General features: G+C 39.4%; 1 protein-coding gene across 16 annotated transcripts in view; it reads right to left on the minus strand.

Moving 5' to 3' along the window:
- The window catches only part of MAP2K4 (mitogen-activated protein kinase kinase 4), a 52,231-nt gene that overhangs the window by 9,165 nt on the left and 15,986 nt on the right, over window positions 1-27,080 (minus strand). For 5 of the 16 annotated variants that reach the window (XM_081183833.1, XM_081183847.1, XM_081183839.1 and 2 more), the window contains exons 3-8: window positions 25,091-25,156; window positions 19,739-19,762; window positions 18,418-18,517; window positions 11,734-11,829; window positions 4,500-4,674; window positions 666-785 (exon numbers count right to left, since the gene is read on the minus strand). In XM_081183833.1, coding sequence (XP_081039959.1) covers window positions 666-785; window positions 4,500-4,674; window positions 11,734-11,829; window positions 18,418-18,517; window positions 19,739-19,762; window positions 25,091-25,156 — 581 coding nt within the window. Of the gene's footprint in view, window positions 1-665; window positions 786-4,499; window positions 4,675-11,733; window positions 11,830-18,417; window positions 18,518-19,738; window positions 24,723-25,090; window positions 25,157-27,080 lie in introns of those variants that run through there. The other 11 variants (XM_081183841.1, XM_081183844.1, XM_081183845.1 and 8 more) reach the window with 6 other exon arrangements.

The raw sequence follows: 27,080 nt of genomic DNA on the forward strand, positions 1-27,080 counted from the left end.
GCTGTGCTTGGCAGAGCTGTGGCAGCACGAGTGGTGGCAGCAAACAGCTTGCTCCGACGAGGGGATGCTGGAAATGAGCTCGGGTGGGACACTCATTTGAGTATAAGCCGAGGGGGGCTTTTTCAGCATAAAAAATGTCGGCTTATACACGAGTATATACGTTAGTTAGGTGGCATGTGACATTTGAATACAATAGCAGTTGTCCACCCCAAAATACAATGGCATTGCATTCCTCGTGACCCCTGGAGTAGTCAGATGCTTACTAGGCTTCTCAATATCTTGGGCCAGCTATTATATCTCAGTTTAACCTACCTGGCAGGGTTGTTGTGATAAAAATGGGGGAGAACCATGTACACCATCCCAACCTCCTTAAGAGGAGGAATGTGATAAAAAGTGAAATGTAATAAAAGGTAGAAAGCTTGAAAGCCACAAGCGTATAACACATGATTATAATGAACCTTTTGAGAAGCACTGAAATGAAATAGGCATTTTAGAGATAAAGCAGTGCTAACGTTCTCTTTACATGCATCTCCCCCACCAAACTAGTTTACCCTTGCAAATTGTCTACTGCCTGCCCTTCAGTTAATGTGCTTCATTACCCATTAAAAAGTCATAAAACGTATTAACTAAATCCGTTACAAACTAAGCAGATTTTGAGTTCCCACCTCTCTGAAGAGTGCTCCATAAAACTGAACAATATATGGGCAATCACTACTTCGCATAACTACATCCAAATCCATTAAAAGCTGTTTCTGTTCCTTTTCATCCACTGTCGAACGAATTCTCTGAAAGAATAAGAAAGGAAGAGATATCATAATTAAAGGAAACAGAACTAGCTGTGTTTGCATGTCCCATTAATATCTTATTATGGGCTCACCCACATGAACCATGTGCTGCTCAAAAGCGCCTGCTTCACTCCTTCCACTCTCCAAGCCAAACTGGGAGCAACAAACCACAACCCATGGGCTTTGACATGTCATCTGAACCATTTTAATCAACTCAGGTGAATGAACTTTAAATACTTAATTATTAAAACATTTCAAGTGGGTTAGAAGGGGGACATAATTGGGTATTTTTAAGAGAAATGAATAACCTCTAACCTGTAAGGAAGGTTAGGCTGAAGAACAGCAACTAGCTCAAGGACAACCAAAGAGATACATGCCTGAGTAAGGATTCAAATCTGATCTCCAAGGTACTAGTCCAGAAGTCTAACCACCACACCTTGTCCAGTAGTTTACGATGATGGGAAGATAGCAAGTTGGGGAAGGCTGACTTATGCTATCATTATCATGCAACAATCCATATTTGAGGATGAATATTCCCTTTTATTAGGCAGTATTTTCTTCAGTTCAGGACTCAATTCATGGGACACATTCCAGCCTAACAAAAACATTTGAGTAGGCCGCAGTGCAAGGCTGGCCACAGGTGTGGCTTGGAGAGGAAGCATGGTCTGGAAAGATTACTAAGGACCATATTTGGTCCCCTGGCCTAAGGTCCTCCACCCCCTCCATAAAGAATATGACATGTTGGTAGCCAATCTGCGACTAAGGGCCAAACTGCATGGCACATTAAAAGTGCTTTAGGCACTGTGTCATGTCTCTCCTTTTAGAAAAGTTAACTGCAGTGGATCCTAATCCTAATCCAGATTTTGATCCTTTACCCATTGCTATTTTCTAGGCAACCTCCTCCAGCACTACCCACAATTTGCTATCACCTTCTGGGGCAAAAAAGCTTCTGTATAGGATGATTTTCCAGGGAAAACAGGGAAGGCTCAACAGCTAACCTCTCTTCCAGCCCCAATCCAAAATCAACATGAACACCCACACCCCTGTTTTTCTAAAGAAAAGGATAGGGCCAATTCTAAGCACACAATAAAAAAATGCTTTGAACATTAGCACATAATATGGCCCCAAGAAGACACTTTACAAAAATATCCCCGGTTATAGCATAACAATATGGATCTCTATATGCTAACTATTAAGAGCAACAAAAATACCATACCCTCCCCCACCAAACAAATGCTGATCAAAGCCACTTGAGAAAGTTATAATAGCAGGCATGGGACGGTTCTGCTTTGTTCTGGAGACACTATACAATTCTTCTGGGCACAATTATTCTACAGCTGTAAAGCCATTACACATTCCAGAGTACAAATAGTAAGCAGCTCAACTGTTTGCCTAGGAAGTGATGGGCAGAACAGAATGATCCAAATAAAGAACTGCCTGTTACACAGAAGATGAAATGGGAACTCTAAAACACAACTGCAAATATAACACATTCCATCTGTTTTTCCTTTCTCCAGTGTTTCTTAACTCTCTGGGCAATACCTAAACTGCATATAGGCCATGCCCTCTAACCTTCACAATTCCCTTCGGCTTGGAACTATTCCTAGCCTTTGTATACAATACATTATCCAATCTTTGTATTCCCAAGGAATCCCATGACCAAATACAGTGGTGCCCCGCAAGACGAAAAACTCGCTAGACGAAAGAGTTTTCCGTTTTTTGAGTCGTTCCGCAAGACGAATTTCCCTATGGGCTTGCTTCGCAAGACGAAACGTCTTGTGAGTTCTTGCGAGTTTGTTTCCTTTTTCTTAAAGCCGCTAAGCCGTTAATAGCCACTAAGCCGCTAATAGCCGTGCTTTGCAAGACGAAAAAACCGCAAGACGAAGAGACTCACGGAACGGATTAATTTCGTCTTGCGAGGCACCACTGTATGCAAAGCACTTGCCATTGTGCTCTCCTTGACTTCAAGATCTCTGCAAAAACACAGTTTATCTCCGGAGTTTTCAGACCTTGCTCCCATTTTCTTCTCCAGAATTCCTCTCCTAATATTTATTTACCATGTTTCCCTTTCTTCAGTGGCTGCTGGTATCTGCCTCACCTTCCTGTTTTCTGTAGAATTCTGTCTATGGAATTTTAGAATTCTTTCTTTTCTTTTCCTTTTATTTTCCTGGCCATCTATATAGAATCTTTTTCCAGCGTTATTTTACCATAAAACAGCCACCTATTATCAAGACTTTCCACAGAAAACACAAGCTGAGCACAAATCAAGGTAGGGTGATCTTGGGAAGATCAAATTGGTTCCAGTGATTGTGGGAACCTCCAGAAAAGCATACCTGGGGGCAGGGAGGAGATCATCCTGTATGGCAAGCTGAGAGAATCATCATAATAGTTCAATGCTAAATTCCTCCCATAATTTATTATTATTTAGTATTTATTACTGAATACATGGGAATGGATTAAACATCACCATAATAGCAAAGTTTGAATATGGCAATTGTGTCTATCTTACAGATAAATGTATGACAGTTGCTGAAGTCAACGTGAAAGTTATGTGAATCCTTAAATGTTCAAGGACCCACTAAAGATGTATCAGGGAGATGCAATGTGATGTGTCTCTCAGGTAGCCTGTCCATTGTGTTTACAAATGTCCACCTCTGCATTCATACTTTGTGTGCTCTACTGCAGCATACACAAGTGAAACCTGGCTAACAAGCAAAGTGTGAAGCAGTCCACACTGGACGCAACTCCTTGTTGGTACTGACCTATTTATTTGGTAGCAAACCTTAATTTGTTGCTATGCAAAACCCAAATATTGACCCTCAACAGGACTCAGCAGAGGCATGGCTACACAGAAAAAAATATGGCATGTTCCACCCTACAAATTCAGGGAGAGGAGGGAACAAGACAGAATGGATTCCTTGTAAGCCAGAATTCACTTATGTAGCTCAAAGACACAGATGCTGGAAAAAGCAGGGCGAAGAACATTTAATATTCCATAAAGCATACTGTTCACGCCCTCTTCTACTCCTATTATACTTGATGACTAGTGACCTACATGTTATGAAACATGCCAGTATATTTGCTGATAACTGGACTGAGTACAGGGCTCAATTCTGCCTTCACTTCAAGTTATTTTATAGCCCAGTGTTGTTAAAAGAGTATTACAAGAAATGAGTGGGACGCAGGTGGCGCTGTGGTCTAAACCACTGTGCCTCCTGGGCTTGCCGAATGGAAGGTCGGCTGTTCGAATCCACATGATGGGGTGAGCTCCCATTGCTTTGTCCCATGCTCCTGCCAACCTAGCAGTTCGAAAGCACACTGGTACAAGTAGATAAGTAGAAAAAATGAAAACTACTGTAGCAAGGCAACTAGCTTGTTCCACAAAGGACCCTGACCTGTCCACCGCAAAACTGCATTTAAGAATAATAAACCTGAGCTGGATTTAAAACCAGGAACCTAGAGATAAAGGGTCTCAGTATATATACAGTGTTTGTGTTAAAAATAAGCTTACGTATATTAGATGTTCTTAAATTTTACAACCCATAATTTTACAAACCAGTTAAGTATTTAATAACACTAAACTACAAGGCAAAATATACAGATAGCAGGGGAAAGCAAACAACTGCTGAGCGCAAGATGGATGGATATTAAATTATCCACTATATGTTGCCCCTGCAGTTGGAAACTACAAGAGTAATTATGGGCATCACCTACTTTAACAGCCATAATTTGCCCACTTGGTTTGTGGACCATTTTGTTGACAGAACCATAAGCGCCTCGTCCAATTTCTCCAAGATCTTTCAAGTCCTCTGCAGTAAAATCCCAATGTTGTTCAGGGGAAATCTTCAATTTTCCTGATGATTCAATGCTGTGTGTTCTCAGTCTCTCTCTGCCAAAAAAAAATTGGGAAGGGATTTTGCCACATTTTATATCAATTGAAAACTTTCTCTTTCTTACAGCACTGATTAAAGCATTTTTACAGAGTAGTGAACATAAAGCTAATGCAATAGTATACTTTCCATGAAGGATCTAATCTAGATGGAGGTAACAGGGCAGGACACTGTAAACAGTTTCACCTAAAGCAACTAGATTTTTTTTTAGCTATTAATCAAGACCATCTGTCTCTTATATTACAATAATTGTATGTCTATTTCTGTGATTGTTTATAAATTCCTGCATAAAACTGTATTATATTCCTATGAAATGCAGAAGGATAATATTAGCTATGCTACGTAACATAAAGCAACTACATTCTTCTAGAGTTAAGTTTAGGCCGGTGATTGTCTTTCCCCTTTTATTGCCTGCATTGATAATACAATAAAGAAAACCCATACCTGTGGTTGTTGGGTTTCCGAGAAGAGTTTATAAATATTAATAGAAAACAGAAAAAATGAAGGGATCATGTTAACTCCAAAAATACACGCAGAGCCAATATTCTGTCAGTGTATTTTTGAAGTAAAAGAAGATTAGTCAAAAAGCCACAAAGCCGCTGGTGCATATTTTAAGGCTAGAAGAAGTGTGCAGAATTTGGTGTCAGTAATAAAGGATATTTTTTACATTGGGTCAAACAGACTTCCACAGCTGTGTTAGGTTTCTTTTCTTGCTGACAAGTGGTTCTGCATGAAGAAATACAGTTTTTCTATTTTTGTCTTCCAATATGAACAGTGCTCATCTCAAGACAAATGTGAAAGTCTCCAGTATCTTCTACCCATCATTTTCAGTGTCAAATGTTTGAAAATGAAGCTTACTCTGTAAGAGGAAGGTCTCAAAGAATTCAGTAGGATTATTATTATTATTAAGCATGTTTAGGATTGGACTGTTAAACTCTGGGCTCCTCAGCTGCAATTTTAGAAGTGCTTCATAGTTTTAAAGCCCTTCCTCTCAGCCCTGAACCAAGGAACTTGTCAAACCTGATAGCTGAAAATTTAATGTGGATATTTGTACATTTATCACAAACTGTGATTATGGTAAGAGCAGAGAATACTTCAGAAGTAATCACTCAAGTAAAATTATGGGAAATTAATCAAATTATCAAACTCAACAAAAGCACTGCAGTACTAGTTTTGGAATAAGTCCAAACATGAATTCAAGAAAGACCCTCAAAAACCAATGAAAGAATATTAGATGGCAAAAAGGCTTGATCTAAGGCTTTTTAGTTCCTAGACACTGGCTCAATTCAAACAGAGCCTTGGCCATGTATACACCTTCCTCCCCTTGCACACTGTTACACAACCTCTTTTGTGGCAAACCAGTTTGCAGTTACATCCAAATAGGCGAAAACATAGTTTGTGCAAACCAAAGTTTGTCTGCAATCTGAAATGCTAACCATGGTTTGATCATGGCTTACAACTGCAGTTTGCCACAAAAGAGGAAATACAGAATGGTGCAATACAAAGGCCTGGCATTACGTAAGAATACCAATTTCTGAAGATGATGAAGTATCTCTCTCCCTTTCTCCAGCATCCCCTGATCTTGGTATGTCATCTTTAATATAGATTCAGCTATACAAGATAAATATAGAGGCAACATAATACTGAGCAAAAAAAATAATCTATCAGCATCTCTGAATTCCTGTCTGTGTCATAAATAAACCACCTACAAGACCTTTCTACAAAATGTTAATGAATGAAAAAGGAAAAGAAAAGAATTTAGAAGCTGAGAGAAGCTGAAACAAAAAAGAATAAATAGAAATTCAATTGTAAGCTTTGCCATTTGCACCTGCTAAAGATAAAGCAATTTGTCTTAGAAATCACATTACACAGGTGTTGGGAATTAATTGCTCCCAATCTGCTAGCACATTGCAGGATACTGGTAATATGAAATACTCGTGCTTTTAAATAAACCTGAGAAAAAAACAACCTATAGGGAAACAGACACCCCAGATCCTACGAAAAAGTAAACTGATGTCCTGCTAATTGTCTTCTGCAGCTACAAGGCTGAACATCCAGAACCAGTTTACAAAAACAGACACTGCTCCCTAAGTCTGCTACTCCTAGGATACTGAAAATTCATACAAATAATATTGGCATCATCATAGTATGACTAATTTTTTGGGGGGGCATTATGTGTAGTTACTGAAATACCCCCAAATAACACATATATAACAAGAGCACAGCTCACCATCTTGCTAAGACAAGATTTCCAGGACTCGGACATCAGTAACATGTAGAAGAATTCAAATGGCTTGCCCCCACCCTGATAACCTTGGGATAGATGTGGCCAAACTGTCACAAGCCTGAGCTGGTGGGCTAGGACCCTGCCTCCCTCTAGGTTAAGTAATGAATAAAACAATATCTAACAGGTTTCCGTGGAATTCCAATATTTTTATCTTAAAGTCAAAGGCAGATACCGTTTCTGATTCTATCATTAATCAACCCTTCAGATACCTAGGTGAAAGGATCATTTGGATGCTTAGAAAGTCTGCCTAATTTAGTTGTGTGTGCAAACTACTTCCATTTTCCTTTTCATACAACCAAATATTAAAATACTAAGAAATTAATTTAGCTACCAGAAGCTTTTGGTTTTTATATGGAGGAGAAAGGAGAGAGAAGTCATAGTAGCACTCAAAATATAATTATAAACCAAAGTATACAAAAGTAAATCAGGGTTCTATCCACAGTGAAGGTTTAAGTCAATGTCACTACACATCAACACAAATCCATTTAAGGTTACTGTATTTAAGTAACACCAGAACAAATCCTCATTTTCAATATGTACTGTCCTTTTGTTAGGAAAGCTGCAGGAAAGCAGAGCTTAATATATATACAAAACGTTTCTGTACCACTCTTAACATCATTTTAGGGTGGTGCACAACAGTGTTTAAAATATACATATCAAATTTAAATTAACATTACTGAAGAATATCCAACAAGGGAGAAAAGTTCAATTCTGTGCCTCATGGTGTCTGACATCTACGAGAAACCACTGCACAAGATTATTCAGTGTTTTTGGAGTGCTATGTCATCAGGAGTTGATAACACCCAACTCCAACTGTGTATAGGTATGACTACAAAAGTGCCAAACCACATAGAGGGACAGAAGTATGCATGCAAGCTTGACCCTCAATGTCACTGCACATGCCCCTTCTCTACTCAGTCTCCAAAACGTTCCCATCTTGTATAGGGATTCTACCCACATTCACTTGAACATGACTGATCACGAAGAGAGCTGTACTTGCATTCACCTGAGGAGCATCCCTACACAGACCTTCCCTACACAAGAGAAGGTCAGGGACTGAATGAGGGAAGTGTGCATGATGAAGTTGGGGGCAGGGCTTGTACACTGGACCCAGAATCCCTACACAATTTGGTGCTTACATGTTCAGACAAGGACCTGAACACCTCTCCCACCTCTCATTGCCATTTCAGTCCTAGCAGAATCAGTGACTGAGACTGGTAATGCACTGAATTACCGTATTTTTTGCACCATAACACTCACTTTTTTCCTCCTAGAAAGTAAGGGGAAATGTCTGTGCGTGTTATGGAGGGAATGCCTACGGGTGGCATGCCTACGGATTTTCCTCCTCTAAAAACTATGTGTGTGTTATGATCGGGTGCGTGTTATAGAGCGAAAAATACGGTAAATCTAATTCAGACAAGATTAGTTGATTAGTGCAGCTGCTGGTTCACAGCAGACCTTTCTTTTTCTATAGGCATATTGCCTGTTTATTTTATTGTTTTAAACGTTTCTGACTCTCTGGAGAGGAGTATTTCATTTTTTCCATCTTACCTTCTGCTAAAGTAAGCCATCAGATTTGGGGAATTTACAAGGATATGCCTCAGTTTCTTGTAGAACGAGAACCATGTGCTAGTTAATAAGGCCAATCTAGAAGGCATACAAGTTGCTAGACAGCTGCTGAAACAGAACTCAAAGATTTGGGACAGGTATACAGCTCCAGCTAAAACCCCAAACTTTAGCATTCTTGTTCTAAGGGTGATAAAACTGTTTGTGACTCAATGAGAAATACTGACAGGGCAATTATGCACAGAGGACTTCTATACAAATGCATCTGCAGGTGATCAGTGTTGCCAATCACACATTGCCCGTGGGATCCCAGTTCTGATCACTACTGTTCCACACAGACTAATAGTACTGGCGGAAAGAGCTGTTTTTATGACAATATCACAATAGCTCTAAATCCCCTCATCAGAAATATCATACGTTAATGCTTCCTGATTCCATTGTCACCAATCAGGGCATTATGTAGAAGGGATCCTTGTGAATGAGAGATCTATGAGCCCAGGATCTCTGTGGAGTAGTAAAACCTTAACACAGCACACTGCAAGGCTACAAAGCAATATTCTAGTACAGGAAGATAACACAGCAGTACCTTGTTCTTAAGGGTTTGGAAAGCCAACTCGGTGGAGGGCAATTAGCAATACAACAGATCTCAGAATTTATAGATTAACAAAAGAAGCCAGTTTTAATTCTTTCCAGGTCTACAGAAAATATGTGTACGTGCTGTGGTTATAACAGTACACTTTGCAACAGACAATGGAACCATTAGTCAAATCTATGGCAAAAGAACATTTTAAAAGGCCTTCATGCTAAGGGGGCAGATTTACTACGAGAAGGAGTGCTATGGAGCTTGAAAGCCATTATTGCAACACTTGTAAGTGCTTATGCTAGTAAAATCATTTGCCACATTTTATAGTATGACCAAAAAAAATATGAACAAACTACCAGCAACTGAAAGGACACAGAAATAATTTCACAGGAGTGAGACCATCAACAGCCAACAATCAGAGACAGTATTTCTTTCCTAAGAGGCAAGGCATCAAGTAATATTGCTGCCCTGGCAAGACAACAGGCACTCTTGAATCCTGCTTGATCATTCTTGTTTGCTTTGCCCAGATTTTCCAGCACTGGCACAAGAGGTATTACAGATGTGCTGGTAAATGACATCCATACCGCTGCAGATGCCTAAAAACTGAAGCAGAAAAGCTTTGGGACAAAATTGCCTGTCCCTCTTCATCACAACAAAGAAATATATCAAACGATGTAAACGCATCCTGTAAGCATTGCCACTTTTCAAGGCAAAGCATCATAGTCATGGCATGAGACCCCAATCTCTGCGGAGGAGAATCTTATGCATGGATGCCCAGGGAGCAGAGCTAGTGATGTGCCTGATTCTGCGCATAAGACCAGCAAAGTGAAGCCTTCTTCAGGCAATTATAGCATGGAGGGGTACTGATGTGTTTCTCTCATATATATATATATATATATATATATATATATATATATATATATATATATATATGGATGGGATGACTTAACAAAATCAGTGATTTGAACGTGATGAGCCCAATAACCTTGTTTGGGATAGCAGAGTAGTTAAATTGGAATCTACTGACAGATCCCTGGGGGATGTGAAGTAGATTGACAAAGACTGGCTTTCAACTTAACAAACAACACCAACAACAAAATGATCCCTGTGGAAACCAAGCTGGGGGGGGGGGGGAGAGGATGATATATGACCAAGTATATTTTTGTAAGGAAGCACTAGAGGCTCTTTTCTAAACTTAAAGGCAAATTCCTGGGCTTAACACACTTCAGTTATAAATCTTTTATACCTGTCTCCAGTTCATGGGATCTAAGAAAATAACAAAGTAGTCCCCAGAGGCCTGCAGTCTGCCACCCCAAACCTCTAAGTTACAATTTCACATTCAGCAAAAAATATTTTAAGGAAATAGATTCTTTTATTATAACTTTTTATGGAGTTTTAAGTCCGATCTAAAATAGGGTATAAAATACCATTTCCTTTATATGAGGATTGGTTTAATTTCCTAAATTACAAGTTTAACTATTTCTTCTTAGTGAGTACGAGGCAGGGGACCTTAGAGAAGACTCTTTATTCTCCTGGAAGGATAAACATGGAACTAGCACAGTTTTTGCATTGTTTGGGCGAGTAGCTTTAAGGTCACACCATTTTAGCTACCCAGAAATGTACTGCATTGCCTGACTCAGAAATTTGGACCTGATGAACTGCGCCAAATTGATGAAAATACTTGATCTTCTCAGAATGTTTCCGTATCCTCCACGACTCGCTACAATGTTATGTTAAAATGTTTTAGAAGTACTCAAAGCCAATATGAATTAAGAAGATTCAGAACAAAATCTAACACCCGTGCAATGGACGGCAACTCTTCAGTTGCCTTGGGACTCATCTATACAGCTGCAAATAAAGCATTTTAAGTGTGTTTTAAGTGCAATATACAATGTGACACTAGTTGGTGATGGTGAGCCTTACGGGAAATTCAATGTATTTTTTAAAAAACACTTTTAAAAAGCGTTTTCAGAACAGTATTTATAAGTGTGTAGATTCTACCTCAACTGTGCCTCAGGCTTACTTCACCAGAAGCATACGTTTCACTTTCACTGGTCCATTACGGTAATTGTGGGGGGGGGGCAGTTTTACAGATCAATAGGTGTTGGAAGTATGGCAGCTACAAAAATAAAATAATACTTCACAAAATATCACTTGATTCACAGGTTTTAGAGCTGTTCTATCAGTGAAGGCTTTTTGGAGGCAATATGCAACAACCTTATAACACCTGCATCAACTCCATCCATTATGGTCAACCATGCTTGAGAATTATATGTTTATGGTTTTAAAAGGAGAGGTTTTTGTAAACTAACACTGAGTCACCCTCTGAATACCAGTACTCTAAAAAAAAAACACACACACTGTCTTTCTAGAGCCAATGACAGTCAGCTGGGACAGAACATTGGGAATTGCTAGTACAAATGCAGCAATAAGCTTTAAACAATAATAATGAAATATATGTTGAAAGTATTTAATAATTAATTTAAATATATATATATTAATTCACTCATAATATGACAAATTTCTGCAAGGATCTATATTGGTGTTCATGCCTTTTTCTTTCTTTTGCTTTTTCTATCATGAAAATATCTGACAACGGGGCTAACAGACAGTCACGCTTACTGTAGCCTGCTGGAAAGTTTCACGATCATCTCCGCTTCTCTCCTTTTGAAAGTGAACGGGGCAATGTGATTACTACCCATTGTTGCTTGTGTATCACTTCAGCCAGGAAAGAGTTGTAAAAATGACAGGAAAACACAGTGCTGTTATCACATGACACAATAACACATACACACATAGTAACTGAAAAGACAGACTGCCTTTTATATACAAAATGAGCACATTTCAGTTCCTTGTTAAGGGCTAGTCTATACCTCTCTTTTTGGAAAAAGGAAAAAAAGCAAAGTGTGTGGCAGTTCATTTAAAGCCTTTTTGAAACCACTTATACTAATGCATGAAAGCCATGGAAGGCTATAATCCGCTGTCACCTTACTTGAGAGTAAATCCCTCGGAAATAAATGGGGCTTACCTCCAAGCAAGACCATTTAGGAATAGCATGCAAGCCTTAATTTCAGATGCAGTATTTCCTTTTGTCCTATGAACTACATACCTGCAATAAAATTGCTAGCTAAAATCAACTAATTAGTGCCGCTGACCTTCTTTGTCACAATTTGCTACATTGTTTACCACTACATTGCTTCATCATGTTTTGATAAAGGTAAATTTCTTACCTGAAAACTAGTGCTTGTGTCTTGGATCCACCAATCAGGAGAAGTAACTATTACCCTACTTATTTAGATCGGAGTGAACTGAATTCTTCCCTAAGAAACTGGAAGAGCTAGAAGCTAGCTTTCACTGTCCACTCTGTGATTCTGTGAGGAACAAGGAAGTTTCTGGATCCGAATCTCTCACAAGTATTTCCAGGTAAGAAATCTCCTCTTCTAACACTAACAAAACCTACCCCTTTGCAGGGGCAGAACAAACAGGGGAGGAAGATTCAGTATGTTTACATACATAAAAACCAATGGTCAAGTCAAGACTGTTAGGAAAAGGGATGTATCCAAATCTCCTTGAGTCCTCTGCTAATTAAGGAGAGACAGAGAGGGGGACACAGAGATCTGCCATGCTGCTTCTCTGATCTGCTTCTTAGGATTCCCGCCCCACAAAAAAGGAAAATCCAACCAGAGGCTCACAAGTAAGAAGAGAGAAAGTAAATTATTCTGATCTCTCAGTGGTGTTGAGGTTTCCAATAGGAATGGGGGGTGGATACAATGACCGTTCCTAGAAATTCAAAAAAGTAAGAGAAGAAACAAAGTCCTTAAGGCATCTTCTTCAAGGATCTAAGGTGAGATACACAGGATAAATAATGCCTTAGGCAACTGTGAGGGTTGTACCACTGTTCCTAAAGCAACGTGTATATGAAAGCATCCTTCGGAAGAGTAAAATGATAAGGAACCTTGTCTAAGACAGTGGAGATGAGCTCACCATAATCATTCCGGCGATCTCTGTTGTGAAATAAAGCGAACTGTAATGGTTGGCATGGAGACAGTCTTTACTCAAATATAATAATTCTATAATTCTTGTCAAAAAAATGTACTGGAATTAATTCTCTCTGAATAGATTTTACTTTTCTAAATCCTGAACCTTCGTCAAGGAAAAAGAAAAACCTGAGTTGGATGGTGCCTGCCCCAACCCTTGAGGGGAAGTTTGAAGCTGCACGAAAAGGACATTGGCGGGGGGGGGGCAGTTCTCCAGCTAGAGTTTTAGATTATTATGGGGCTGTTCAACATAGGTACTCTGAAGAAGAAAGCTTAGGGGGAACTTGCCAGTCTAGTACTTGCTGTTCTATTCTAGATGCGCAGAATCATTAGGTATTTCGGGATTAAAGTCATGTTCCAGCAGACATGATTTAATTATGGCCAAATCTCCCTTGCTCTGATTTTATTTTGTTTTTTTTAAGACCTGAAGATTTAACGCAATGCCATCCATGCTGCAGCCTTCAGAATCAAGAACTTTGGTTCAATTTCATCAAGTTTTGAAGTGTGTACTTTGGATCTTAGTGCCTATCTTAGGAAGCCATGCTCCAACTGCAGTAACTTATTCCTCTACATGCAACTCATCTATGTAACCTGGATGGCCTCAACAATTCTGTATTCAAAGAGAAACTAATGACTTATGAACGTAGTAAAGATGTTGATCTGGATCACTTGCAAACTCCTTTCGAGCTCTCTAGCCACATTCACTTCCCCTCAATGCTGTCAGTTTTATAGTGTATAGCAAGAAAAGTGCTGTGTAAAAGACTTAGCAGGAACTGTGAACTATTGGGGTTCAAGAATTAAGCAGAATTCTTTCTGATGAAATGTAACAAGGTGATGGTCAGCTTGAAAGTATCTGTCTGTATCTCACTTCTTGCAAAGAAATACAATCTGGAGATCTGGAGGACTTAGCTATACAGCTGCAAACAAAACGTTTTGAATGTGTTGTAAAGTGCAATAAACAATTGTGACACTAGCTGTCGACTGTGAGCTATAGCAAATTCCATGTATTTTTCAAAACGATTTTAGAAGAAGCATTTTCACGACGTTTTTAACCTCTGTGTAGATTCCACCCCAATGAATGCCAGAGCTTACCAATCTGCTTTAGCTGAAGCAGCTAAACCTCAGTAAACAGGGCAGAACCAGCTTGGAAAAAACTCTTACCTGGCCTTTTACTTTCAAGAAAGCCCACTCTCTGCAGCCACTGTGCAACAAACACAGCTGCACTACAACAGGGAAGAAGCATACCTGCTGCTGTTCTGGCAAAGTGTTTTATCTCCCAGTTGTGCTTTGGGAAGCGGAAACTCTTATGTCTGATCTTTTGCAATATGGCAGCAAACCACCAAGGAAAATGAAATATTTCTAGTCTCAACATGGTTCACTATAGCAGCCTCCAGGACTCATTAACAGGGCTCCATATATGATATAAATACCCGACCAGGGCTGCAACAATTGTGAGTCAAACATAAATCACCACAGTACCAGAACAGCCCCTAGGGTCTACAGATGTTATTGTGCATTCTGTATCTTACCGTATAGTTTACCTAGAATTAAGCAACAGACTCATGTGCATGGAAGACTGTACATCTACCACCTCTACAAACTTGCAGAATAATCTACAATCAATCTATGGAAAAATTTGACCCTAATCCATCCAAATCAGAAGAACCCAAGTCAAGCCAGAGGTAGAAAAAAAAAGGAGGGGGAAATGGAAGAGCGAGTAGTAACAATACTGATCTATCATAGGACTTATGTGAACCTTCCCACTGTGGAAGTTGTTGCTATGTTAATATTCTATGGTGAAACTATGAAAATGAAGTACTACACTGTTTACAAAACACAAAATGAGAATCTCTGTCAATCTATACTACACAGAAGAATTACAGGCAACCCCTGATTTGTGTGGGAGTGTGTGCACGATGGTGGAGCACACATAAGCCCACTCTGCCCCATTATGCCTCCTTTTCCAGCCACTTCCAGGTCAATTTGATGCGCATGTGCACAAACATGCGCAAATAAGTTGTTGCCTTTATATACATGTGGCATCTGAGGTAACTGTTAATTCAGGAGATCTAATTCAAGCGTTGGCAAGGACCTAGACACACCATAAAACATCAAGTCAGAGTAACTAGTCTTAAATATATCAAGTTAAAACTATAGGACCAATACAGACATATTACAATTACATGTATGCAACATCATTTTAACCACAATGTTAGCACATAAAGTAACTTTTACAACACACATAAAGAACTCTGCTCCTTAACTAGCCAAGGTGACAGGAGAAGGCACAAGACGGTGCAATAAAGTGTGAATAAACTCTAACCTGGTGGTGGGCACACTGGCAGCAGTTTTCCACAAAGCTTTATGCCTAATTTACATTTGGCTGCAGAACATACCAGGCAGCTTCACTTTGAATAAAGTAGCCAACCACAAATTCTACAGAAAGAAAGCTAACATTATGCTAAAACCAGTTCTTCCTTATAAACAGAGAAGCCTGCAAGCACACATTGATACTTATCACCAAGTATATTTATCCCCTTCTGAAACCACTTTTCACCTGAACAATGTGTTTTGGTAATCTCCTCCATAGCTGTTTTTTGGGGGGCAGTTGAATTCTGGACAGAGAAAATCTTGGAATGAAGAGCTTTAAAGAAGATACATTCCTTTCCTCAACCTGCCTGTAATAAAAGCTGCAATTTCTTATCTGAAGATTCCATCACTGAAGCCCCTGAACACAACCTGTGAACCCAACGAAGTATGCCTAAGGGGCAATTAAATGTGGGTAAGGAGCAGTATAACCAATGACTGCCATTAGCTTTAAGGACACAAAGATCAAGCAAATTGTCCAACATTTTCAATCGTTTAGAAAAATAGGATAAAGCCTTCAAAACTAAGCCCAAATGCCTAGCCTCCACAGGAGAAAATATCCTCTCTGAAATTTCAGCATTACCCATCTAGATGAATGGGATGACAAACTACATCCCCAAAATCTAATCAAGGCAGTTATGTTTAGGCTGCTCTTTTATACAGAATGAAGAATAACAACCAACTCATAGAATGAAGAATAATAACCAACTAATGAAACACTATCTACAATGACTGGAAATCAAGATTTAATCCAGTAACAACAAATGGCCTCATTCATAGCACATATGGACTTCCATACCAGGTAACAAAGTAAATATCCAACACAAGAAAAGGTGTCTAGAAGAAGAATGACATATTAGAAAAACCCACATTAGCAAAAGATTTTCAAAAAGAATTTGATTTTTTTAAGATGTTATGATCCTTACTTGTTAACATACCAGCTCCTAAGAAAACCTTCATAAATCTGAGACATGAGATGATAAAAAAATTAACCACTGAACACTCACAGTGCAATGCTAGACAAGACTACTCAGAAGTAAGCCCCACTGACTTCAGTGAGGCTTGTTCCTAGGTAAGCTGGTATAGGATTGCAGCCTAAATACTAAATGAGGAGTTTGTAAAGGTGAGGGGGACAAATGGATAAAACAAGCCTTTCCTATTTCAAAAGAACTACCCAACACAAATTTTACAATAGAAACAGGCTTCCTTTCACAGACTACATAACAAGTTTATTTTCAGATTATTGATGATGTTCAGTGTCAAATGTAGGATATGTTTATCTATACAGTGGGTGGTCTAGAAAAAACCCCAACACAATATTTGGGAAGCTGGCTGTTGCAGAAAAAAATTATTTCTCCCCTTGGCCAAGCTACTTTATCAAAATAGTCTTAAATTCAAAGCAATACCACCAGCTGCCTGATGAGCCTGAAACTAGGGATTTTATTATTAGATGCAAGAAGAATTGACAGACAAGAACAGCTATTATCTACAGAAATTCCAGTTCAGAAAGTCACTGGATGAAAAATATCACTATTAAAGAAAGTCAGTAGAAGGTGATGAGTTAACTTACTAAGAATAAAGGTCTTATGAAGGTGAAATCTATCAAAGAGAAAAAGTTGAAAGACAAAAGTTGTGCAGAACCACTACACAGAGAAAGGACCTATGAGGTTATTGTGAAAAGATTGTGTCCAGCTAGCTTATATATTCTAACATGGGGATAAGTCCTAAGTCCTTAAATTAATATGGCATTTTATAAATGGTGGTACTGCTGGATGCAAGAACTCTGCAGGCTGAACCTTGCTTCTCTTATTTTTGGATGAGAAACTGGACATCTTATAAGAATGTCTACTGAAATATCTGCATCTTCTGGTTTTCAGAACTGACCTTATAAGTAACAGGAATACTTTTCCAAAGTCCATCTATAATTACTTGGATAGCTTTAGAATCAAAACAAGGAAGAGTTTCTAAATAAGGAAATGAAACTGATATATTCATAGGAAATAGAAAGCTATGAGATATATGAACAAAGCCGCAACATACAGACACACATACATGGCAGAATTGTCCAAAGGAAGTACAAGCAACTGGAGGAATGACAGGCACAAAGCTCTGAGGATTTTTACTCTGCCGGATTTCAAAAACCTCACAAGGGAATATAAAGGAGATGCTGACTGGACAGCCTGAGAAGTCACCCATCAGTCCAGATTGGTGGATCTGAGGACACAAGGCTTGTATTTCAAGAGACATTCTGCTGCATTAAACAACCAATTGTTGGATACTCCACTTTACACTGAATCTGTATATAAGGCTGTCCGTAACACCTTTCTTGGAGACTTACAGGGTTCTAGTAACTTCTCACCACCTCTTAGATTTCTAAAAAAACAGTCCCCTCAATTTTAAAACTAAGATGTCTCACACAAATATCTTAAAAACAAATACAGGAATAAAAACTTTGCAAACTTGAAAAGCAGCAGGCATAGGTTTATGCAGTCCATGAATGAGATTAACCATAAGGCAGGAGTGGCTAAACTGTGTTTGGCAGCGTGGGGCTACATTTGGTCACGCTGATTGGGGCTGATGGGAATTTGTAGTCCAATAATATCTGGAGGACCACAGGTAAGCTACCCCTGCCATATGGAGATGACTTGCCAGCAAATGACAGGACTTTTTTTTTGGTACAGTTCAAAGGAGTAGTATTGCTTTAAGCCTTTAGGTAAAACAGCTTATTTGAAGTTCCAAAAATACATGAGAAAATGTTACATAAACAGAACATCCTACGTCTCAGTCCAGACTACAATTTTATCTTTTGAACTGCCTACAAAATTTGTGTGACAAAGGAAAGTGCTTTATCTTCCTACTTCAAAATGGTTCCATCTGGTGGAATTTCTGGCTTTATACTCACATGTGTGGATTCTGAAAAGGAACTCCAGGATTCAAAGTAAATCGTGCTGTGGATTTGAAAGGTGGGTTTGCAAAATTCAACTTCAGTGCTCTGCGCTTACCTGAGAGATAAACAAACACACAAAAAACACTCTTGTCGGCAAGAGAACATATATTACTGTATTGAAAGCATCCAAAATAAACCAGAACCAAAAAATATAACATATTCTTCCCTACATGAAACATTTCACATGAACAATGACATTTAATATTGCAATATCAATAGATTAGTCATTGGATAGGGCTTCTGAACTTAACTCCAAATTGAGCCGCTGAGCAAGTCTGCATCTGACAAACAGCTTCTTTAGTCTACAAATGCCCTTGTTTTTACAATTATACTAAAACCCCTTCCTTTAATGCTGGTGACTAGCCGCAAAATATTTCCCATGTATTCATATTTTTGATAATATTGCTAGGTCAAGGGTCAAAATATATCACCTCATTATTCTGAAGCACTAACATGCATAGGATGTGTACAAGGTTCAGTAAGGGCAGGAATACAGCCTTGACTGTAGCTTGAATTACCACTATGTGATGTAGCTGGGTCACAAAATCCAGCAAAAGTAACTAGCAAAAACAAGCCAATACTGTTGCCTACTGAAGGGAGATGTGCAGGTCTGCATGCAATTGAGAAAACATTTCTGGGCATGAGAAAGAATGTGTAGATCAGTGTGCATATAGGAGTATGCTAGCATATGCACATGTATCTGCAAGCCTGAATGTGTGAATGCAAGAGAGCAAGGACATACAGTGGTACCTCGCAAGATGAATGCCTCGGAAGACGAAAAACTCGCAAGACAAATTTCCCTATGGGCTTGCTTCGCAAGACGAAAACGTCTTGCAAGTTTGTTTCCTTTTTCTTAAAACCGCTTGAAGAGGTGCAGTTGCGACTTGACCGTGCTTCGCAAGACGAAAAATTCGCAAGACGAAAAAACTCGCAGAATGAATTAATTTCGTCTTGCGAGGCACCACTGTACTTGCACATGCCAGTAGGTGTTGAGAGAGCAAGTGTACATGTGCTTTTTTTGTAGCCAATGGGGAATGGGGAACTCCTCACGTAAAAAGAAGAAGAATCTGTAGGCATATTAATACATATAGCATCTATAAATGTGTGCAAGTTTCCTAAGCATAAATACATTGCTGATCTCACAACTATAGCAAGTGGCAAGTTAAAGCTGCAGTTGAACTTAAAGTTGAGCCTATCAAACATTTTACTACCATGTATTCTGCAATGAAGTGTGCCGAGGCCACCCCACGTTTACTGACTGTCTGGTTTTTCATACCTCCTATCTCCTCACAGCAACAGTCTTCATGTCAAGGAAGCAGGAAGCCCCAGTTTGAGAAGAAGTAAAGGAGATTAATGAGGCACCATAGCACAGATTCCACTTAGCAAACTTCAATAATAAATGTTTTGTGCAGACAGACAGGTTATGGAAATCATGTTTGGATTAAACTTGATCTATATTAACACATTGAGAAAAAGAATTTAAATTGTCTAACTCAATAACAGAATTAAAATTCTGATGCAAAATTTGAGTATTTCTAAAAATAATGTACTTCCTTTGTTAGCGAATGGATGAACTGACCTAAGTTTTTAAAAACAGCTTATTAACATTCCTGTTATTCAATCACAGAATAATAGAATTGCAGGGTGACCCACGAGGATCATCTAGTTCAAGCCCCTTGCAATGCATAGGAATGATTGACATATGACACATTAATACCAACACACTTTAACAAGGAAGTGAATTCATGGGATTTATTTCCAAGAGAGTAATCAACTGGACACTTCAGAAATCTGCCTGCTAGATTTAGCCTACAATCCCATAACCACTTACCTGGGAGTAAACCCTACGGAACTCAATGGGAATTACTTCTGAGTCAACACGTATAGGATTGTACAGTATGGTCTTAAGCACCTGGGCCCTGCATCTCAGTATCTAACGTAAGCAAGAAATTCAACTAAACCAACATGGCATGCATTTTAACCTCAAGTTGTTTTTGCTGGATTGCTCTTCTGTTACCCTCATGTTCTTTCATACACACATGCATACGCACATATATAGCAGCTAATTCAAACTTTTCATTTGCACAAGCTCAAGGCATATGGCTTACCACAAAGCCTCAATCATACCACTTTCCACTGACATATCTAAACGGTAGATTAATACCAACTGCAGGAGTGCATCTTCCTCACTGCTTTCTGCATGCTAACAGGAAAGATGGTATCAGCAACTTAGTGGTTCAGGTAATACCAGAAAGGCCCAAATCAGAGGAACCCCACAAGACCCAATTAATAAACCCAAGTCTATGGATATATGACACTAAAGCTAGTTAGGTAATTTCTGCTAGCTTTCATTGACATCACACTGTTGTGTGACACCACCAGAGCCTCATACCTCCCAAGTGACTTCACAAGGAAATGAAGATGAAGGCTCTATTTCTGATGCTGCAAGAACAAGAGGATTAACTCATATAAACCTGCAACATTGGGCTATTAATTCTGAAAAGCTGGGAAGCCTATCTAATTGAATGCAATTCTAGATATGCCTGTAACAGAAAACACTTCTACTTAAAAAAAAAAAATCCACTCAAAAAACCTCCATACCTATTTTATTAAAAGTCTAACCTGATTTTTGTGACCTGGCCTGTGTCTACAGATTTAAGCAGTACATATGAAATAAACGTTGGGTTCAGTTCCTTGTTTCTGTATACACACATTATGCACCAGGTTGGTGCACAGATAATGTTATTGCAGGTCAGAGTTGGGTTGCCTTTTCTGTCTTCCCCAGAAACTACAATGATGCTGTTACAAGACCAGAACCTGGTACACGAATGCCATCATTGTATTCTGTTCCAGGAAAAATTGGGAGAAACAAGCAAACAAAAATGATCACATTTGAAGAATAAGGCCTTGTTGTAGGGTACTGGTTGTTGGATGCAGTACACGTACTCAATATTCACATTCAACATGGGAACTGCACTGATTTACATACTGATCTCTGCTCCTCCCAACAGCAGACATGGAGATTAGTGGTATTAAATTAATAAAAAGACAGTCCAGCCAAGAGAATAGAAAGAATGCTGTGCACAACCAACCCATTTTCATACCTGTCTTCTGTGCATACTATTCCCACATTTTCTGTTTAGAATTTAGCTTTAGGACCAATAATTTAGAAGGATGCCACTTGGACATCAATACATTCTGCTGCCTGGCCCCTTTGGGGGGCAACTCTAGGGCTGAGCAGACAATTCCTCTTGTGCTTCCCAAGAATTAATGTTTTCAGTGGTGCAAAATGGGCGTTAGTGATGACAAAGACAAATAAGGCATTATATATCTAAGCTTGAATCCAGAGATCCTATGAATGTAGCTCTTCTCAGAGGATTCTCCAGTAGGCAGAAGAGACGTGTGATTTTATTCAAGCCTTCCTTCATTCCCCCAGAAAATCTACTCTAGAGGGTTGGCTTTTGAAGCAGCACATAGTTCAATAAAACACTTTGCTATGCAGGAGAAGGAAGGACCTCTTTTAAACCACAGTGTAAGAATTTTGCTAAGAGAATCTTGTATTGATTAACAAAAATAGTACATGTAGCTGTCCTGGTTATGGATGAGCTGGGAATAAATATCAGTAGTATAACCTAAAGATCTTCAACCAAAAGGCACAATGAAGAACACTATCTCTATATTAAATGTAATACCAGACTATACTGTTCCCCTTTACAGAAATTCTTTACAAGCTCTGATTATTTGTTTCATGAGTAGTATTGAAAGCTAAGTATTCAGACAGCAGAAAAATAGCTGTCCTGAAAGCATTCCCTAGTCCAGTGTTTCTCAAACTGTTTGATGTGGTGGACCAGCAATTCCCACCCCACTGATGTGCCAGGAGCCGGTACCATATTTGGTCCCTGAAACAACCCTCCCAACTTGGGCTGTGGTGGAGTTGTTGTGGACCAGCAGCTGATGGTTTGCAGACGAGCACAAATCCATGGACGACCACTTCGAGTAGCACTGCCCTGGTCTGCCTTTTGATATTCCAAATAAGGGGAAAGGACAGAATGGAGTATGAAAAAGGACATGCCTCTTCCTTAATTTGTGATGGATGTACAGAACCATCCCCACCTTCTAGGTCTTGTCCCTATGTCTCACATTTTAGCTTCTAGCTCTTCTCTCGTTACTACTTTGGAACTGAAGAAACTACTTCTCTAGTCCAAAGTATGTTTTAAAGTCTGGTCAATTTAAGCATAATGGGGGGGGGGGGCAGTAGGATGAGCATTCTAGCATTACTTGCTCCACCGCTTCCCTTCATCACTGTTTCAGTCATCTTACAGCAAATGGAAGGCAAATGTATAAAGTGTGGAAGGTTGTTTATATGCAGACACATGAACATTTTAGAAGCCTGGAAAGAACAAGTAACTTCAGAGCTAGTGCACTCATCTGCACTGTCCACATCATGTGTTCACATTGCCTTAATTGTACATTTGCTAGGGCTTCTGTGTGTGTTATTTCTGGTAGTACTCTCCCCAAATACTTCTTGCAACATATTCCTAACAACTCCTCCTTAGTGGAGATGGCACTCATCAGTCACTGATTCTCTTGAGTTTACCAGAATTCTGTACCTAGTCAGCTTCTCGCTGCATGAAGACTTAAGTGTGTAGACAGGAGAAAGGTTTTTTAAAAACCCAGCCAGGACACTACCATCATTATAGATCATGTGTGAACCAGGGACTTGCCAGATTAATAAGAGGTTTGCTTCTTTAGAAACTCATTTGAAAAGAAATACTACAGAAAGGAAGAATGGATGGATAGATTGGGTTAATAATTTCGACACGTTTAGGGAGAATGGAAAGTAACCCTCCTGCCAAAACTAGTTATGGGGAAAAAATTGGGATAATCTCTCTGGTTAGGATAACATTTTTTAATATTGCAGGAATGGGAGCTGTGTTCTTGACTGATCTAGCAGGTGTTGAGTTGTATTCAACATAGTGCTAAGGTCAGCACAAGGATTTCACCCTGTGCAATGAAATGTTCTCCCCATCTTCCGCTTGCATGCCCTCTAAATCTGTTCTGGGGTTTCTTCTCTATCCTTCAGGGATTTTGAGATGCCATGGGGTGCATGTGGGGGAAAGAAACGAGGGGAAATCCCCTTGTGCTAGCACAAGATTTAGTTGAATACTGTCCACAGAGAAAAGAAATGAGGGTGGTCAGGGCAGGACTGCTTCTAAATGCTTTCTCCAGTGAACCACCAACATACCCTCCATTGCGTAGGAAATCGCTGATTATCCTGCCCCATTCACAGCTTTCCATTTCTTTCATCCCCCCCCCCCAAACTGGGGCAATTTAATACTATCTCTTGATTTGAGAGATTGTGTCGCAATTCTGATCTTCTGGGGATTCAAAACTCTTTAATGTAGTTAGTTTTAAGATATAAAAGCTGCATAAAATACAAATAACCAGGATAATATTTGTTTCCACAGGGAATATTTGTTTGGAAGGAAAGACCATATTTCTAAGCCTTAAGATTAAAACCACTGTGAATTGTTAGCCACCTCCAGAATTATTACAAATATCACCAGTTTTAGAACATGTTCCCTAAAGCATACTTACATGAAATGATGTTCCACTTAAATCACTTGAACTGATTTCTAATTAAAGCTATTTAGGAAGGGAGTGCCTGCAAATTGCATTAACAGAGGCATAGAGAGTTTTGAAATGTCTAAGAACTATGACTTGACGGCCACAAGGTTTATGCAAATTTTATAAGCTTTGCTCATTATGAATAAAAATATGCAAATAACCTGTGGTCTACCTACTTATGCTACTTTTTCTGCTGTGACCTTCACAGCTGCCCAAGTTACTCAGTCCCCATTTATTATCTCTGCTAGAAATATATTGCTATAGACAACTTCATTAATCTTTTAAGAAGCCATCTGCTTACCCCCCCCCAAAAAAAACCATGAGTCCTTAATGGCACGAAGTGGTGACTGTAAAATGAAGTCATAAGACAAAAGATTCAAGCAATAGGTAGAGCATAGGAAGCCAGAGGAAAAAGGAAGCTAAAGAATCAGTTCTTGTTTTACACAAGCATCTTGCTTGGAGGGACCACAACTCAGGGACAAAACAGAAATGATGGTTTTCATTTCACTTTTAAATAGTAAATAGGAACTAAGACTCCTACTCCTGAAAACTGGATTGGAACTACAAGATGGAGAAGGGAAACTTTAACCCTCGTGCAGGGGTCAGCAACCTTTTTCAGCCGTGGCCAGTCCACCGTCCCTCAGACCATGTGGTGGGCTGGACTATATGGGGGGGGAGGGGAGAGAACGAATTCCTTTGCCCCACAAATAACTCAGAGATGCATTTTAAATAAAATGACACATTCTACTCATGTAAAAACATGCTGATTCCCAGACCATCGGCGGGCCAGATTGAGAAGGCGAATGGGCTGCATCCGGGCCCCGGGCCTTAGGTTGCCTACCCCTGCCCTAGTCTCAACCTGGGTCCCATCCTCCTGTGATTACCAGTAGTAGCTATGGGGCCTCTTATCTAGATCAGGGCCACAGCAGAGACAGTTCCCCTTCGCCCCCATGGGCCTGATCTGGAAGCCCCCACAGCTCCTATTTGTTTGAAAAATTACCTTCATTTTTGTTATGGCCCTCACTTTTAAGAACTAGTACTTCCTCATCCATGGGGACAGCACTATCTGCAAGAGGCGCAAGAGAATAAAACAGCATTCTGCACAACAACAGATATGTCATTGTGACAGGAAAATACAAGGTGTAAAAAATACCATGTAAGTTATCTCAGAAGCTGCTTGAATCTTTTCAGTTTACTTTGTCTTGTCGTTGTCCCCCCTTCTAGGTATATACCTTCACAGTGCTGCAAAAATGCATTACAAACTGACTACAAAATAGCATTTCCCAGAGGAACCATAGTACTGGAATAGGAGGCAAACTACATTTCTGATCGTCTAGATGGCTGGTGGCGATATTTGGGGCACAAACTGTTTTGCATTTCTTGATTACCATCCTCCTACTAGGGATCATCTTTAGAACCCTTAGGCAGCAAATCACTAAGCATCAATAGTCATCTTACAAGCATTTCATCATTTCAAAATTAAATATGCATATCCATTAGCTTCAAATAAAATGAAAAATATATGCAGCCTGAATGCAAGACGGATGTGTTTCACTATACAAGGTGTACCCAGTAGAAGGGGCAGGGGGGAATGCTAGCAGTGCCATTTTTGTCTCCAATAAAGTTCCCACTAAAGCATGGCAGGCAATCATAACGATATAATGAACATAGCAATTTTAAAAAATGAATGCCATAAGAGAATGAAACAATGAAAAAATTAATTGTGCAGAGCTTCCATTAATCATCCAAACACGGGATGATAGTGACTGACAATTTTTCCTGACTTTTATAGAGACGTCAGTTTCAAAATGATGTATCCAGTCATGTTTTCAAAAGTTACCATTCCAAAGGTACACAGAGAGCACTACTGAGTCATTTAAATTACAACCAGAGCCCATAGTAGAATACAGTGGTGCCTCGCAAGACGAAATTAATTCGTTCTGCGAGGTTTTTCATCTTGCGAATTTTTCGTCTTGCGAAGCACGGTTTCCTGGGTATTAACAGTTTTAAGAAAAAGGAAACAAACTTGCAAGACGTTTTCGTCTTGCGAAGCAAGCCCATAGGGAAATTCGTCTTGCGAAGCAACTCAAAAAACGAAAAACTCTTTCGTCTTGCGAGGCATTCGTCTTGCGAGGTACCACTGTACCTTGATTCAGTCACAGAGGACAAGCTTTGCATGACAAAAGTTAGAAGCTCAGCATCTCCACTCAAATGATCTCAGGTAGCAGTGGGAAAGGCTGTTCCATGAGATCTAGGGAGAGCCAGTGCCAATCAGATTAGATATTACACTACTGGATTGATGGCTTGACAGTTGTCGCATTCCCATGTAACACTAAGCCAAACCATGACTTAACACAAACATGCTAGCTGTCAGGGAGAACGCAATCCCTTTGATCATCCCTGATTATTTTAGCTCAGCACAACAATGAAGCCAAGGTTGGCTTAGTGTATCATCCACACACTGACCTATGGTTATCTCCTCCTTAATCATGGTTCGTAGCCAAGGTTTGCTCTTGACTACATCACAGTTAAGGAGCGTAGAGTTTAAGCATAATCCCACCTTCAGATGACCTGTTAAGCCAAACTTTGGCATCACTGCTATACCAAACTGACTGGGCAGGAGCAAAGTGAATGTGAGCCATTGTTGGGTTTACTGTGTCACGCCACCAAGGGCAATGCAAAGCAGTTCATGCCAAACTTTAAAACAAGAGCAGAAACATGAAGGTGACTTGGGCCCCTACTGAAATAATCCCCTCAGTTCCTATGATTACTTTTTCACTAAGTGGTTAGACACCATTAAACCCCAAATATCTATATTTCCACTTCATTTTATAAAAGTCTTAAATCTTTCATTCATTACAATTTAGGAACAACCAGCTATGTGACCTCTAGTTTACTATCCAAGATGTATAAGAGATACTAAAGAATTATTGACAGATCAACAAAATTAGATTTGGGTAGCAAGATGAAAAATGGAAGCTCTGCCCATG

Source organism: Podarcis bocagei, assembly GCF_964188305.1.
Source record: "Podarcis bocagei genome assembly, chromosome: 2".
Lineage (NCBI taxonomy): Eukaryota > Metazoa > Chordata > Lepidosauria > Squamata > Lacertidae > Podarcis > Podarcis bocagei.